Below are 17,727 nucleotides of genomic sequence, written 5' to 3'. Positions count from 1 at the left end.
AGTGTCCTTTTAACCTTTAAAGATCTAAATTTTTTTGAAGCATGTGACATATCTAGTTTTGGTATTTAAAAAACAAAACGCAAAACATTCTGCCTCATGGTGGCCATACACCTCAGCGCCATGGAATATGTCATCGCCATGGAATATGTTGGTGCTTTATAAATTAATAATAATATACCATACAATTTTTTTTTCTTTTCTTTGTATCTATTACATTAATTCAATATACTGGATTGATTGTATTGCTTGAAACATCAATTGGTTTGGTTGAATTGTGTATTGCTACCTTTAGTCTTGATTCCCAATAACTCTGTATTACAGTTGGTAACTTTTCCTAAGCAAGGCCTTTTTTTTTTCTTTTTTTTTTTGTTACTCCTTTATCTTTTTCATACAATATTATTTATGTGCATCCTCCCTAACATTCTCTTTTTCTTTTTTTTTTTTGTCCCTCACAGGTTCTTTAAAACTCTCTGGATGGAATTCATTAAACTGTCCTGTTGTCGTGAACTGACTGTACCAAATTTAATTGCTTTTTCCATGAAGTTCGAAGGCAGACCACTGTGATATAAGAAAAACTAATATGGTCTTACCATGCTGCCACATTTTTGAAGAACTTGAACATTAATTTAATAGAATTGGACTTAAAAGCTTATCAGTTTGCCATGGATCAAGTCATGATGGATATCCCTGTGACTTTAGTTATTAAAGCTCCCAATCAGAAATATGACGATCAAACCATTAATTGCTTCCTAGACTGGACAGTAGAGAAACTAAAGACACATCTCTCAAATGTGTATCCAAGCAAACCGGTGAGTAATGATAGAACTACTATGCATAACATAAGTTAGCAGAATTAGTACTTGTACATGGTGCTGATAGAGAACACAGCTCTATTCACAAAGCTTTTTCACCTGCTTTCCTCTGTTTTCACCTTATCTATGTTACGTTTTTAAGCTTCCAAAGAGCAAAAATATAATATAATTAGGGTAAGAAAAGTAATATTGAAATGAAGTTAATCTGGAACAACTTACTTTGAGTGTTTATTTTGCTTGTAAAATTGCTGAAAGGTTATTTTTATAAAATAGACGATAAATAAGTCATGTTTGAGAAGTTTTATGAATAGAGCTCATTGTCTAACTCCTTCACTGAAAAATTTCAGGAAGTACTGTTGATTTACAGGTACTGTATATGGTGATGCTTTAACACATATGGTGATGCTGTATGACAGGCAATTTCGTAATTTTATCTTTATTGGTTATATTGACTCCTGAGGCCACTGAAGCAACCAGGAAGATATTTATGGCTAGATGCTATGCAGTCTGAGAGGTATTAAGCCTTGAATACACATATGAGGCATGTCACCCAGCAGGAATTGGTACTTGGGACATTCTGTTGCTAAGCGGGTTGTGGAAGGCCAACAGAGCAGCAAGAGAGTTGCATCATGCAGCATGTGGGCTGAGTACGGAAAACCATGCTTTTGGCTTACCAGGCTGTGGATTCAGAGCAATATTTGGGTACCTGGAGTCGGAGGTTCCATAAACTGAGGAGTCAGACGATTTTTGAACGACTCCAGAGCCCTGGTAAGTATTAAACTAAGGAGTCTAGGAGTCAGTCGGAGCAATATTGGGTACTTGGAGTCAGTAGTTTCATAAAGTTGGATGTTTTTTGTACCGACTCCACAGTCCTGTGGCTCTGTCGATTAACCAGGCTGATCATTGGGGCCCCCGCAGGGGGTGCACATTGGATGTCTCTGTACACACGCTAGATTCTCAGCAGGGGCGGTTATCGGCCCCCTCTGCTGCACATTTCTGAGATTTTTAAAATGTATTTCCACACTAAGTAGAAGTGATAAATTCTGTATTTCCATTTAAAGCACATCTAAAGTGACATCTTGTATAAGATTTCACTTCAGGTGTGCTTTAATAGTGCCTGTCAGCCTCCATTTCTACTTAGTATTGTTAAAGTTGCCCTGAACTCGTTTTTAAGGGCCCGTTTCCACTTTTGCCGCGCGCGGTTGCAAGACGCAGTGGCACTTCCTGGTCTACGGGTACGCAGCCGAATCCCATCAGCCGTGCTATGAACGGCCATGGGATTCATAGCCTCCCGCACGGAAACGGATGGCAATGTCGGCCGAATCGCTAGGGCAAGCGATTCTGCTGGCGGCGCCATTGTTTCCTATGGCAGAGTTTCCTTGCGCGATTTGCGTGCGGAGAAGCTCTACGGATTCGGCGCGGAAACCGTGCTAGTGGAAACGGGCCCTAAATCAGATATTTTTGATGTTTTTTATTTGTGGTGCTGTGAAACATGTCACAGCACCATCCTCCCACTTTAGCACTCCCTGTGTCCCCTGCTTTGCTAAGTCGTAATGCAGAGCTCGATTATGGACGTGGAGGAAGTGTCAATTCTTCCTCCCCTATGCCTGTCCTTAGTTCCGCCCCCTTCACTCGCCACTTAGAGTTCCCCATAAGTATTATAGTACACGGCGAGTATGGGAGCTGCACTGTGTGCAGGCTTGTGGTAATTGAGCTCGGAATGATAGTGTACAAATTCAGCTATTAGTACACTATCCTTCTGAGCTTAATTACCACAGCGAGTTCAGGGGTACTTTGAAGATTGCATAAGAACGGCTGGGTTCACACATACCACAGATAAACAGTTGTTCAGTTATTCTGCAGTCTTGTCCAGTACATTTTCATCAGTTTTCCATCCATTTTTGTGTCTATTTTAACGGACTGGGACAGAACAGGACAGAAGAGTGATGATTCTCCTTTTGCAATACTGTGAGCTGCAAAGAACTCCCTGTTCCAGTGAAAACAGATGGTAATACTTCCTGTGCAATGCATTTGTGTAAATTGCGTGACCACTTGCTGTTCTGCAACACAGGTGGATATGCAAGATCGTGTGTCCATGCTATTACACTTGAAACTACCACCACTTACATGCCTTCAGGGGCCGTAAAAGCCCTTCTCTTCTGAAGTCTGAATTGGTGTATCATAATTTCATTTGGTGTGGTTTGAGAAGACCAAGCTGTGGCCTCTTCTGCTCACAGCCTGTGCATGAGCGGTAGTGGTAGGTATGTGTGTGGGAAGGAGGCAGGTGGGGCCACCGGAGCACTTCAGGTTGGCCACTCTTGACAACAATCACTCTCATAGCAATGTCACGGAATCAATACCGCAGGAGATTCTTAGATCACCGGGTCTTTCGTTAACCACTGCTATCCTCGGAAATAGACGGGGCAGAAAGCGAAGCAAGAGGAAACAAAAGAGAGGTAAGCGATCAGGACTGCTAACTAGACTGAGAGCTACTCCACATAAAACCCCTCTTCCTAGCGCACTGCTTGCAAATGTGAGATCCCTCGCAAATAAAATGGATGAGCTCCGACTGGATATCTCCACATATAAAACTATGAGAGACTGTTGCCTTTTGATTTTTTCGGAGACATGGCTGGACCCCTCCATACCAGACGCTGCAGTTGAGCTTGCAGGTCACACGCTTCACCGTGCTGATCGAACGCATGATTCTGGCAAGAAAACAGGTGGAGGACTATGTGTTTATATCAATAATGCTTGGTGCACTAACGTAACCATAATCAACAAGTCTTGTTCACCTGATGTGGAATATTTAATGCTGAGATGTTTTACCTACCCAGGGAACATACAGTTATTATAATTATAGCAGTATACATTCCACCTCATGCCAATACTAAGTCAGCAAATGAACAACTGTTTGATATCATTAGTAAGCAACAGAATTTACACCCTGATGCAATTTTCATCATTGCTGGAGATTTTAACCAAGCAAATCTTAAGAAGGTATTTCCCAGATTTTATCAGCATGTGGACTGTAAAACCAGAGGAGAAAACACCTTGGATCATGTCTATGCAAACATAAAAAGTGCCTACAAGATCACCCAACGCCCCCCACTGGGACAGTCTGACCATCTATCTTCGTTTCTTATTCCCGCATACAAAGCCATTATCAACACTGCTAAACCAATTAGCAAGTCTGTTAAAGTCTGGCCTGAGACTGCCGTCTCTCAGCTCCAAGATTGCTTTGAAAATACGGATTGGGATATTTTCTTTCATGAAACAGACCTGGAGACGAGTACTTCCTCTGTATTGTCATATGTTAATTTCTGTGTGGACACCATCACTGTCAACAAAAGAATTACGGTTTACCCAAATCATAAACCATGGATAACAAAAGAACTCAAGGGACTTCTAAAGAATAGAAACAAAGCTTTTAGACGCATATTCTTCAGCCAGAGCAAGTCTGAAAAAAGGCATACGAAATGCAAAACTTAAATACAAACAAAGGATTGAGGAAAACTTTGAAAATGACTCAAACCCAAGGAGGATGTGGCAAAGCATTCAACTATTCACAGATTACAAAAAGAAGAATAGCACTCAATATACACTGGACAATAACATCCCCAGCCTAGCAGAGGAACTTAACAACTTCTTTGCTAGATTTGAAAAAGACAACAATCGGCCTCCAGTCAACTTTGGGCCCACTACAGACTCACAGCCATTAATCCTTCACATACATGAAGTGCAGCAAGCACTCACAAATATCAACACCAGGAAAGCTGCAGGTCCTGATGGTGTGCAAGGACGTGTGCTCCAGGCCTGTGCTGGTCAACTAGCGAAAGTTTTTACACAAATATTCAACCTCTCTCTGTCCTTGGGTGTAGTTCCATCATGCCTTAAATCTACAACCATTGTGCCAGTCCCAAAAAATCCTAGGATAACCTGTCTTAATGATTATCGACCAGTTGCTCTAACCCCTGTCATCGCCAAGTGCTTTGAACGACTGGTAGCCACACACATCAAGGCCTCCATCCCAGCAAATCTAGATCAACACCAGTTTGCTTACCGAACAAATAGATCGACTGAGGATGCCATCTGTGTAGCTCTCCATGCTGCCCTCTCACACCTGGAAAAGCCCAACTCCTATGTTAGGATGCTCGTTGTTGACTACAGCTCAGCATTTAACACCATTGTACCTAGCCAGCTGACCAACAAACTCCATGCACTAGGTCTTGCTCCCTCCATATGTACTTGGTTATTGGACTTCCTTACTAATCGCCCTCATACTGTCAGACTAGGAAAACAGACATTCTCCACCCTTACCCTGAGCACTGGCGTGCCACAGGGCTGTGTATTAAGCCCTCTCCTCTATGCACTTTTCACCCATGACTGCCAGCCTATCCATACCTCAAACGTAATTGTTAAGTTTGCAGATGATACGACTGTCATTGGGCTTATATCAGACAATGAGGAAGCTGCATACAGAGAAGAAGTTAGGAACCTGACTGCATGGTGCGACATTAACAACCTGTTAAATACAAAGAAGACCAAAGAAATTATTCTGGACTTTAGGACCACCAAAAAGACTACTCGCCTACCGCTAATGATCAATGCAGAGGCTGTGGAGAGAGTTTCCAGCTTCAAATTTTTGGGAGTCACCATCGCAGAGAACCTGTCCTGGGCTGACAATGCTTTAGCTCTAACTGGCAAAGCACAACAACGCCTCTACTTTCTGAGAAAACTAAGGAGCGCTAACCTCCCACAGAAGCTGCTGGTTAATTTCTACAGATGCACTATAGAAAGCGTTCTGACCAATTGCATGACGGCCTGGTACAACAGCTGCACGAAGGCTACTAGAGAAGCCCTGCAGCGAGTTGTTAAAACAGCAGAAGCCATTATTGGCACTGAACTACCATCACTGGAACTTTTGTATAATACTCGCAGCTTAAGAAGGGCCAAAAACATTATCAAGGACAACACTCACCCTGGAAATGCCCTGTTTGAGCTCCTTCCATCAGGTAAACGTTTTAGATCAATCCGCACACACACAAACAGACTGAAAGACAGCTTTTTCCCATCCGCCATAAACTTGATAAACTCTGAATCCTCTCTGAAATAATTAACACTGTGTACAAATTGTTTAAACATCTGTAATACCTGGCATACTTGTATAATTTCTTCTCTTCCTCGTTACTATCACTATGTTCCCTATATGCACCGTGGGGTTGTCATGAAAAGTAATTTCGTTGTGTTACACAATGACAATAAAGTGAATTGAATGTCATAGACAAAGAAATCCAAAGTTAAAGGCCATGGGGGTAAAATGTTTTTTTACGGACCTATGACTTTTTATTTTTTATTTTTTTTTTATAGCTTTGCTGTGGCTTATCTATAAACATCTGTTATTACTTGGTTGTTGAGGGAATACATTTGTGATGTTTCTAATGCATGTAATGCTTCTTGCATTTTTTTTTTCCTTTTAGTTGAGCAAGGATCAGAGGCTTGTGTATTCTGGCAAACTTCTTCTTGATCACTTGCAGTTGAAAGATGTTCTCAGGGAAGTAAGTGTTATACTGTGCAAACTGTTTATATCCAAACAAATGTATTTTTCTATCTCACCACCTTATAAAATACAAATTAAAATAGTTATTCCTCCCAACGTTTAATGAAATACTTTGCAAGCGGTAGAAGTTATCTGTCTGAATGGAGCATGAACTGTTGTTTCAGCAGAGTACAGGAGAAAAGAGCTTTTTAAAACATTCTGTATATCGCTGCTGGTTAAGCAAGCTCATAAGCAGTAATGGAGACATTTCGCCACATAAAATGAAACACTGGATGTGCATGTCAGGTTAAAAACACTAGAGCTTTCCTAGTCTTTTGTAGGCACCTAGTGGTAGAGCTTTTTTTATCCATGTATAAACACCCCAAAGAGCTGCATGTCAAAAGCCCTGTTTGTAAAAGTGAGGCTCAGCAAAAATGATCATCACTTTTACTACGTTTCCCCTGCTTTCATGATCGCCACTTTTCAATCCCAAGATCACCAATTTTTTTTCTGCAGATCTTATTTATAAAGCAGCAATCACCTAATTGCTGGCCAATAGCTCATCAAATAACATCCCATACCTTCAAAAGAGAGAAGACTGTTTACTTAAGACTCTAAACATTTTTTAAGTAAAATAATGAGGAGAAGATGCATCATAGATTTCTTCCTGACATCCTTACCTTTGAGCAAAAGGTCTGGAAAGAGGCAATTTTAGCCTCTAAATTTATCCCCCTCCCACCCCGTGTTATGGAGAAGGTTACATAAATGCACATCCTGCTCTCAAGAGCCAGCGGCCCCATATGGCCAAGATGCTGTACTACAGCCGTTTTATTTTTCAATATAATTTGTCCCATTATTCCCACATACTGGAAGAAAGTAATAAACTTCATTCATAATAAAATAGATTGCCCTTTCACCTTGTACCCCAAAGTTCATCTCCTTGGTAAAGCCAATACAACTACAGTGGCTTGCAAAAGTATTCGGCCCCCTTGAAGTTTTCCACATTTTGTCATAATACTGCCACAAACATGAATCAATTTCAGTGGAATTCCAAGTGAAAGACCAATACAAAGTGGTGTACACGTGAGAAGTGGAACGAAAATCATACATGATTCCAAACATTTTTTACAAATCAATAACTGCAAAGTGGGGTGTGCGTAATTATTCATCCCCCTGAGTCAATACTTTGTAGAACCACCTATTGCTGCAATTACAGCTGCCAGTCTTTAAGGATAATTCTCTACCAGCTTTGCACATCTAGAGACTGAAATTCTTGCCCATTCTTCTTTGCAAAACAGCTCCAGCTCAGTCAGATTAGATGGACTGCTTTTGTGAACAGCAGTTTTCAGATCTTGCCACAGATTCTCAATTGGATTTAGATCTGGACTTTGACTGGGCCATTCTAACACATGGATATGTTTTTGTTTTAAACCATTCTATTGTTGCACTGGCTTTATGTTTAGGGTCGTTGTCCTGCTGGAAGGTTAACCTCTGCCCCAGCTCAAGTCTTTTGCAGACTCCAAGAGGGTTTCTGTATTTGGCTCCATCCATTTTTCCATCAACTCTGACCAGCTTCCCTGTCCCTGTTGAAGAGAAGCAACCCCAGAGCACCATCCCCACCACCATATTTGACAGTGGGGATGGTGTGTTCAGAGTGATGCGCAGTGTAAGTTTTCTGCCACACATAGCGTTTTGCACTTTGGCCAAAAAGTTCAATTTTGTTCTCATCTGACCAGAGCACCTTCTTCCACATGTTTGCTGTGTCCCCCACATGACTTGTGGCAAACTGCAAACGGGACTTCTTATGCTTTTCTGTTAACAATGGCTTTCTTCTTGCCACTCTTCCATAAAGGCCAACTTTGTGCAGTGCACGACTAATAGTTGTCCTATGAACAGATTCCCCCACCTGAGCTGTATATCTCTGCAGCTCGTCCAGAGTCACCATGGGCCTCTTGACTGCATTTCTGATCAGCACTCTCCTTGTTCAGCCTGTGAGTTAGGATGGACGGCCTTGTCTTGGTAGGTTTACAGTTGTGCCATACTCCCATTTCTGAATGATCGCTTGAACAGTGCTCCGTGGGATGTTCAAGGCTTTGGAAATCTATTTGTAGCCTAAGTCTGCTTTAAATTTCTCAATAACTTTATCCCTGACCTGTCTGATGTGTTCTTTGGACTTCATGGTATTGTTGCTCCCAATATTCTCTTAGACAACCTCTGAGACCGTCACAGAGATTACATTAGATTACACACAGGTGCACTCTATTTAGTCATTAGCACTCATCAGGCAATGTCTATGGGCAACTGACTGCACTCAGACCAAAGGGGGCTGAATAATTACGCACACCCTACTTTGCAGTTATTTATTTGTAAAAAATGTTTGGAATCATGTATGATTTTCGTTCCACTTCTCACGTGTACACCACTTTGTGTTGGTCTTTCACGTGGAATTCCAGTTAAATTGATTCATGTTTGTGGCAGTAATATGACAAAATGTGGAAAACTTCAAAGGGGCCGAATATTTTTGCAAGCCACTGTAAATGGACATCTCCCACCCAGCTTGTATGACTGTGTCAAGATGGTTGATCTTTCCCTGCCATAGAAAAAAAAACTTACCTACACCCATGTGATATGTGGGACAGACATGGACATAAAACCTTCAAACGGCAATGGTTTATTAAAATAATTAAATGGACCAAATCCTACAAAACCTGAATAAGCTCCTGCCCTCTCTCGTTGGGTACTTGGGTAGGGATATAGCACCATATTATTCTTTTGTACAAGCAAAGTGTGGGACTGTTCCTGAAAACAGCTGTATAATTTAAATAACGTATTCAGCAAGCAAACAAAACTACAGCTTCATTTAGCACATCCTAAGGGCTTTTTACAGCAAATTAAATACAATTTGAAATGACAGATCCAAAAGAATAGTCCCACAACACAAGAATTTTGTTCAGCAAGTGGAATGTGTCCTGCTCTTTCTTTGGGAGGTGCAAACAAGGTGCGGAAACAAGGTGCTCTTGTTTCCACACCAGGGAAAAACTACCTGCTCAGGAAGACTTCTTTCCTTCACAGAGCCCAGTGGAATATGTAACTCCTGCTGTAAAAAGGTTAACTCCTGGCTAAAGACACAGGTTCTGGAGTAAAATGGTCTGCTTAAAAGTATGTTTAGTAAAGGCACCTGTTGATTTATACTGGGTGTTGCCTATAGAAAATTGGTAATTTTCTATTACTGATATTGTACTATTGAATTGTCTATCAATTGACACTAACCACCTCCCAAAGTGAATCCCTATTTCTACACCTAACATTATCCTTTTGTCCCTTAGCATTCCCCTATCTATATGCTTAAAGTACCCCTGACCTGCCCCCCCCCCCCCATACTTTTAATATTGTTTAATTATTGGTGCTGCGATTAGCACACAGCACCATCCTCCAGCGCCCCCTGTGGCCCCTCTGTTCTGCTCAGTGATAGTTGCATAGTTATTTGGGTTGAAAAAAAGACATATGTCCATCGAGTTTAACCAGAGAACAAAGTAATACACCAGCCTGCTCCCTCACATATCCCTGTTGATCCAGAGGAAGACAAACCCTTACAAGGCATGGTCCAATTAGCCCCAAAAGGGAAAAAATTCCTTCCCGACTGAGCAGAACGGCGAATATGAGCTGGGAGGAAGTGGCAGTTTTTCCTCCCCTCTGCTCGTCCATAATTCAGCCCCCTCCACTCGCCACTGTAGTTCCCCTAATTATTCTCTGCACACAGTGCGCAGGGGAGCTGCGCTGTGTGCGATCTTGTGGTATTTGCGGTATTTACCTAAATTAAGCTCAGCGCTGCGTAATATGTTGGCGCTTTATAAATACAATAAATAATAATAATAATAATAGTTGAGGTTGACTATCCTTCCGACCTCAATCACCATAAGCCCCTACACAGCACAGCTCCCCTGCGCGCTGTGTGCAGTGATTCATATGGGGAACTATAGCGGCGAGTGGAGGGGGTGGGACTATGGATGGGCAGAGGTGAGGAAGAGTTGCCACTTCCTCCCTGCCCATATTTGATGGCAGAACGGAGCTGCTGGTGGTGGGAGAATGGTGCTGTGTGCTAGTCGTTTTCTCTTCAGTTTTCTCCTGGGTGATATTATCAAACTTATCAAAAAATGCCTTGTAAACCCCCAGCCAGCAAGAAATGCTCAAAATAATTTTGATAGTACGATTTCACCTACTTTTTGGTACTTTTTCAGTAGCAAAATGCTGAAAAGTTATTTTAAATAGATACATAATGAAAAATTATCTCCTAGGATAAAACTCAGGAGAAAAAGCTAATTTCATATAGGCCCATGTCTCATCATAGCTTAAAGAGACACTGAAGCGAAAAAAAAATATATGATATAATGAATTGGTTGTGTACTATGAATAATTACTAGAAGATTAGCAGCAAAGAAAATATTCTCATATTTTTAGTTTCCGGTATATAGTGTGTTTTCTAACATTGCATCATTCTCTAATATGTGCAGATTGCACAACACTCTGCATTCAAAATGATTATTTCAGAGCAGTCTGTGAACTAATGACCTCTCCTCTGGCAGATAAAAAGAAAACTGTTCACGTACAGTTGAGATAATAAAAGTCAGAAGACAGCCCTCTCCAGGACTTTGAAAGTCTTAGAGATTAATAGCTTTTTTGCATAGAGATAACAACTGGAGTTTCTTAACTCTTCCTGTACTGGAAACAATTACACTGATGTATCTGATCTTAATGTTTTATTTCTTAGCTGTGCTACACATACAAATCATAATATCATAATTTTTTTTTCGCTTCAGTGTCTCTTTAACACAGCAATGTTAGGAGAATAGCTTCCCTCACTTTCTCAGAATATGTGACTCCCATACATCACACTACTGCAATCTTAAAGCAGCTCTAGTAAACATGCTCTTTTACACAACATGCGATTCCGATGTGATTTTACATGCGATTCCGATTTTTGATGCGAGAAAAAAAAAGTCCAGCATGCTGTTCTAGCATCCAGCAAAAATCGGAATTGTGATTTGCAGTGTATAAGAAGCCTAAGGGCCCGTTTCCACTTGTGCCGCACGCGTCAGACTTCCGGTTCTGCGGGTACGCAGACGAATCCCATCAGCCGTGCCATGCACGTCTATGGGATTCGCAGCCTCCTGCACAATTTCGGATGGAGATGCCGGCCGAATCGCTAGCGCAAGCGATTCGGCCGGCGGCACAATTCATCCCTATGGCGCGATTTGCCTGCGGGGAAACTCTGCAGATTCGGCGCCAGTGGAAACGGGCCCTTACAGTTATCACACCAAAGGTCTGCAAATAATCCACCAGCTGTGTTTTTCTTACTGGACATTAATAGCCTTTAGGACTTGGCACCTGTTGTCACCTTACTTGAGCTGTCCCAAGCAGTTCAATAGGATCTGAACCAGAACTTAAATATACACTTTGATCAGTAAATTACTTTTGTATAACGCTCCATCCATATCTACTAGTGTACAGCCATCTGCACTTGTGTATTTAGAAAGAGCCCTAACAGGGCCATCTAGTAGCGACAACCCTTTTGCTATGCATAAGAAACTGAGACGTAGAAATGGAGGGAGGAAGATCAAGTGGACTTAGTGTATCGCAACTGATCCACATCAAAGCTTTATCAAAGACCAAACTAAACATACTGTACAATATATATATTTTTTTTAAATGCACAAATTTGTTAATACGATTTAAATGCTGAAGTTGTAAATAAGCCAGAGCCTTTTGCAGGATATCTTCTTTTGTTGTGTGTGTTACTATGATGACAGATTCTTTAATTATGTCTACCGTCTATCACGTCTTGGCAGTAAACTCATTTTTACTGTGTACTAATAGTTAATCTTGAGCAGGTGTGACGAATCAACGTTTATTCATCCTAAAAAGGTAGTTAGAGCCTTATAAAATATTCTCTGTCGCCACTATTAAAAAGTGACAGGGAAAGGCTTAATTTACAAAAAGATCAAGGGAGCCAGGGGTTAACAGTTCCTCTCCCTGGTCAAATGTAGCAAACCCTGGCTCTTTGGTAGCTTCTAATTACAGCTCTTCTCACCTCTGTGTTAAAGCGGTTTCCCCAGCATCCCTGGAAAAGTTATAGCTCATCCATCAGAGATTAGATGGACAGAAGCTAATAAACCGCCCCTTCCCCCAGACTGGTAGGAACCGATCACAGCAGGAGGTTCACTCAGGATTACCTCAGCTGTAGGATCCAAGATAATCCATCTCCCAGCTGACCTTTCTGTTATCTCACAAATATGAAATCCATCTTTTGTCATAAAGATGACTTTCCAAATAGGCAACGGCCTTTAGAACCCGCTTATTATGAAATTCGGAACAAACCACACAATTGGATGTTTCCGAATTAACGGTAAGCCCTGCCAAAGCAGAGATATGCATTTTGGGGTCACCGTTCACTCTAAACCCCCCAAGTTTGATATCATTATTATCGTTAAATTCGGATCGACCTGAAAATGTTATTAGATTTAACATAACCTGTATGGTTTGAAGATTGGCACAGCTATCATGACTCAGATATAATTTTGTGTTCATGCGAGCCCCGGGCAGATCTCCTGTTCCAAAGAGGTGTGTGATCCACGCCCCCTAACCCCTCCTTGCTGGAGTGGGGGCTATAACCACAGAGAGCCCAGAAAGCTCTGGGTCCTTTACCTTTAATCTGACGCCTAGTAACATCCTGGCAGCCCGCAAGGACACGGGCCAAAACCTCCATCTTGCAACTATTTCTAACAAAGGCCTGTTGGCCGCATGGCAACCGACATTTTGGACTTTACGCCAAAGACTTGCGATTGCCGCATGGACTACCAATAACGGTATTTGAACTGTATATTTGGACATTCTGTTTCTTTTCATCTCTACTCTCTATCAAACCAAACTGTTCTAAAGTAAGCTGTGTGTATGTAGTTTAGAAATAAACTAACAATTTTTATCGTTCAGTCTTGTGCCTTTTCTGGTCATCTGATTGCTGCTATAACGAATCTGCCCTCTGAAGAGTCAGTCATACTACCGCATTGTTTTATGATTTGCTTATAATTGTTGGTTTGCTAGCTAGGTTGTAAATAACCGTTTCTTCCTTCTAGGATTAGCTAGTATCCGATTTCCTGTGCGGAATCAATAACTTTAGTTTTCTCGATTGGAGACAACCAAGATTGCATCATATATGGACCCAGTAACCTTTCTTTAACGTCGCATTGCTCACAGTCTTTAAGCCTTCGGAAGTGACTATTCCCTGAACGGTGGCTGGAGCATGTCGAACGTGATTGGGCTGGCTACCGTATTATGATAGCGTTGGAGACTGTCTGCTCCATACAACCAGACAGTGGTGGCAGTGTATTTACCTGATTTCCAGTGCGAAATCGATATTTTTTGTTTACCGATTGTATATACAATCAGAATTGTACATGTATGGGCACCTCCAACCAATCTTAACCGTTTACTACGCACACAGTGAATTTGCCTCCAGCAGTCTCTAGTGCATGAGACCTGCATGGCAACCGTGGCCTAGTAATACAGGATTGGTGGATGTTTGTTCCATTACATATTGTCGGCAGCTGCGCGACCAATCTTTATTATCAGTCTGTTCACCGTACTTCCTGCGTATGCTAACGGGAGCAGATTAGACGGGATTGGCACGCTCTGTCGCCTTAACCTTTCATTCCTCTGACGATCCAGCAACCGGTCTTTGTCGTCCGTCTGCGCCCGTACTTCCTGCGTACGCTAACGGGAGCAGATCTCGACGGGATCGCGGGGCTGGATTGTCACAGCAGGTATATGGATCGTAATAATACTTGGCCAGACTAACTTAAAAGTCATTTGTCAAATGTATATCCTGGTGGGTAAAGGTTTTATTATTCAATTTTAAATGGTGCTTTACTCCTGAGTAAACTTGGTAGTCAGCTCAAATGTTTTAGCTTTTTCTGGAGGACTGTACCAATGACAGTCACAATTCCTGCGAGCATGCAGAGAGAGAAACACTTTTTTTTAAAGCAAGTAAAATAAACCTAATGGTTTTCTTATACCACAATTAAATACTTTCTTGTGCTTTCGTTTTAGCAAGATGAATATCATATGGTTCACTTAGTATGTGCCTCTAGGACTCCTCCTAGCTCTCCTAAAGCAAGCACCAGCAAAGAAAATACTAAAGTTACAAGCATCGGTAGTAAATCGGTAAGTCCTGACTTGTGCGTCAGTATGAATGGTAAGCTACCGATAGCACAAATGGGCATTACATGCAAATGTATATTACAAAGCCTTTTGCTTCATCTAGCACTAGTCAATATAGCCTGGAACCCACTAGCGGCGCTTTTGTAAGCACCAGTGATTTGAAAAGCTCTTGTTAATGTAATGCTATTTGTGGTTTTTAGAAAACCACATCCCTCAAATGGGATCACACACATAGCATTACATAAGCAAGAACTTTTCAAATCACAATCTCTCAGAAAAGTGCTGCCAGTGGCTCCCAGGCCTAAGTACCCATTGAGAAACCACACAAGTCAAACCAAGGATATCCTGTGAACAGTCAGGGTATTATGTACAAAGAATGTGGGCAATGAGTTGTGTCTGTAGGGGGTGGGGTGATTTGAGGAATGAAAGGACAACTAAAGCAAGAGGGATATGGAGGCTCCCATATTAATTTCTAAGCAATACCAGTTTCTGATCCTCAGCCTCTTTTAGCCATAGACCCTGAACAAGTAAAGTAGGAAAGTGATGGTCTGATTCATTGGTTGAACTCGATGAACGTATGTCTTTTTTTCAACCCAAATAACTATGTAACTATGTAAGGTCAGCACCCACCCATTCACTGACTGCCCACTAGGACCGGTATGTGCATTTCAGTTTATTTGCAATGCGTGCTCATGACTGTTACATATTGTATGTGTATTACTAGCTTCATTCAATAAACAAGGAAGACTGCAGTACCGACCTTCACGTTCCTTCTTTATTGGATACTATGGTCTACTTTACTGGTCAGAGCACGCCATACTTCCATCAGTGAGTTTGCCGCTCCTGGATTGGTGCAGTAGCCACCCTCCCATGAATATTAGCTGCAGTGCCAACAGCTTCACCCTCTCACTACTGTTAGACCAAGCATGCAGCAGGTCAGGTGTTTGACATTCTTGTTATAACAAGATTGGCTGCATGCTTATTTCTGGTGTGGTTCAGACACTACTGCAGCTAAATAGATTAACAGGGCTGCCAGGCAACTGGTATTGTTTTAAAATGAAATAAATATGGCAGCCTTTTCTTCTCACTTCAGCTGTCATTTAAGGACAGATAGGACAGGGTGTATGAGTGATGGAGATGTAACAAAAATTGATGGGATGTAGAGATGAGGGGGGAGCTCCCAGTGAGTTTTAAAATAGATAATACATATCCAATATATCTCTCACTCTATCTATTATATGTTTGTGTGTGTGTATGTATATATATATATATATATATATATATATATATATGTATGTATGTATGTGTGTATGTATGTATGTATGTATGTATGTATGTATGTATGTATGTATGTATGTATGTATGTATGTATGTATGTATGTATGTATGTATGTATGTATATATATATATATATATATATATATATATATATATATATATATATATATATATATATATATATATATATATATATATATATATATATATATATATATATATGTATATATACATATGCAAAACACTTGATACTGGGGCAGAGGTTCACCTTCCAGCAGGACAACGACCCTAAAAATAAAGCCAGGACAACAATGGAATGGTTTACAACAAAACATATCCATGTGTTAGAATGACCTAGTCAAAGTCCAGATCTAAATCCAATCGAGAATCTGTGGCAAGATCTGAAAACGGCTGTTCACAAACGCTGTCCATCTAATCTGACGGAGCTGGAGCTGTTTTGCAAAGAAGAATGGGCAATGATTCCAGTCTCTAGATGTGCAAAGCTGGTAGAGACATACCCTAAAAGACTGGCAGCTGTAATTGCAGCAAAAGGTGGTTCTATGAAGTATTGACTCGGGGCTGAATTATGCACACCCCACTTTGCAGTTATTTATTTGTAAAAAATGTTTGGAATCATGTATGATTTTCATTCCACTTCTCACGTGTACACCACTTTGAATTGGTCTTTCATGTGGAATTCCAATAAAATTGATTCATATTTGTGGCATTAATATGACAAAATGTGGAAAACTTCAAGGGGGCCGAATACTTTTGCAAGCCACTGTATACAGTGGTGTGAAAAAGTATTTGCCCCCTTCCTGATTTCTTATTCTTTTGCATGTTTGTCACACTTAACTGTTTCTGCTCATCAAAAAACGTTAACTAGTCAAAGATAACATAATTGAACACAAAATGCAGTTTTAACTGATGGTTTTTATTATTTAGTGAGAAAAAAAACTCCAAATCTACATGGCCCTGTGTGAAAAAGTGATTGCCCCCCTTGTTAAAAAAAAAAAAACTTAACTGTGGTTTATCACACCTGAGTTTAATTTCTGTAGTCACTCCCAGGCTTGCTTACTGCCACACCTGTTTCAATCAAGAAATCACTTAAATAGGAGCTATCTGACACAGAGAAGTAGACCAAAAGCACCTCAAAAGCTAGACATCATGCCAAGATCCAAAGAAATTCAGGAACAAATGAGAACAAAAGTACTGTAATTGAGATCTATCAGTCTGATAAAGGTTATAAAGCCATTTCTAAAGCTTTGGGACTCCAGCGAACCACAGTGAGAGCCATTATCCACAAATGGCAAAAACATGGAACAGTGATGAACCTTCCCAGGAGTGGCCGGCCGACCAAAATTACTCCAAGAGCGCAGAGAAAACTCATCCCAGAGGCCACAAAAGACCCCAGGACAACATCTAAAGAACTGCGGGCCTCACTTGCCTCAATTAAAGTCAGTGTTCACGACTCCACCATAAGAAAGAGACTGGGCAAAAACAGCCTGCATGGCAGATATCCAAGGCGCAAACCACTTTTAAGCAAAAAGAATTAAGGCTCGTCTCAATTTTGCTATAAAACATCTCAATGATTGCCAAGACTTTTGGGAAAATACCTTGTGGACCGACGAGACAAAAGTTGAACTTTTTGGAAGGTGCGTGTCCCGTTACATCTGGCATAGAAGTAACACAGCATTTCAGCAAAAGAACATCATACCAACAGTAAAATATGGTGGTGGTAGTGTGAGGGTCTGGGGTTGTTTTGCTGCTTCAAGACCTGGAAGGCTTGCTGTGATAGATGGAACCATGAATTCTACTGTCTACCAAAAAATCCTGATGGAGAATGTCTGGCCATCTGTTCGTCAACTCAAGCTGAAGCGATCT

At 41.1% G+C, this 17,727-nt stretch overlaps 1 protein-coding gene across 3 annotated transcripts in view; it reads left to right on the top strand.

Moving 5' to 3' along the window:
* The window catches only part of HERPUD2 (HERPUD family member 2), a 321,312-nt gene that overhangs the window by 221,870 nt on the left and 81,715 nt on the right, over nucleotides 1–17,727 (top strand). For all 3 annotated transcript variants that reach the window (XM_068236392.1, XM_068236391.1, XM_068236390.1), the window contains 3 exons: nucleotides 456–809; nucleotides 6,293–6,370; nucleotides 14,455–14,568. In XM_068236392.1, the coding sequence (XP_068092493.1) occupies nucleotides 663–809; nucleotides 6,293–6,370; nucleotides 14,455–14,568 (339 nt within the window). In that variant the 5' untranslated portion in view covers nucleotides 456–662. The remainder of the gene's footprint in view (nucleotides 1–455; nucleotides 810–6,292; nucleotides 6,371–14,454; nucleotides 14,569–17,727) is intronic.

Source organism: Hyperolius riggenbachi, chromosome 5 (genome assembly GCF_040937935.1).
Source record: "Hyperolius riggenbachi isolate aHypRig1 chromosome 5, aHypRig1.pri, whole genome shotgun sequence".
In the NCBI taxonomy this organism is placed as follows: Eukaryota; Metazoa; Chordata; class Amphibia; order Anura; family Hyperoliidae; genus Hyperolius; species Hyperolius riggenbachi.
The sequence above is the reverse complement of the archived record's forward strand: the minus strand, read 5'-3'. Positions and strand labels throughout refer to the sequence as shown.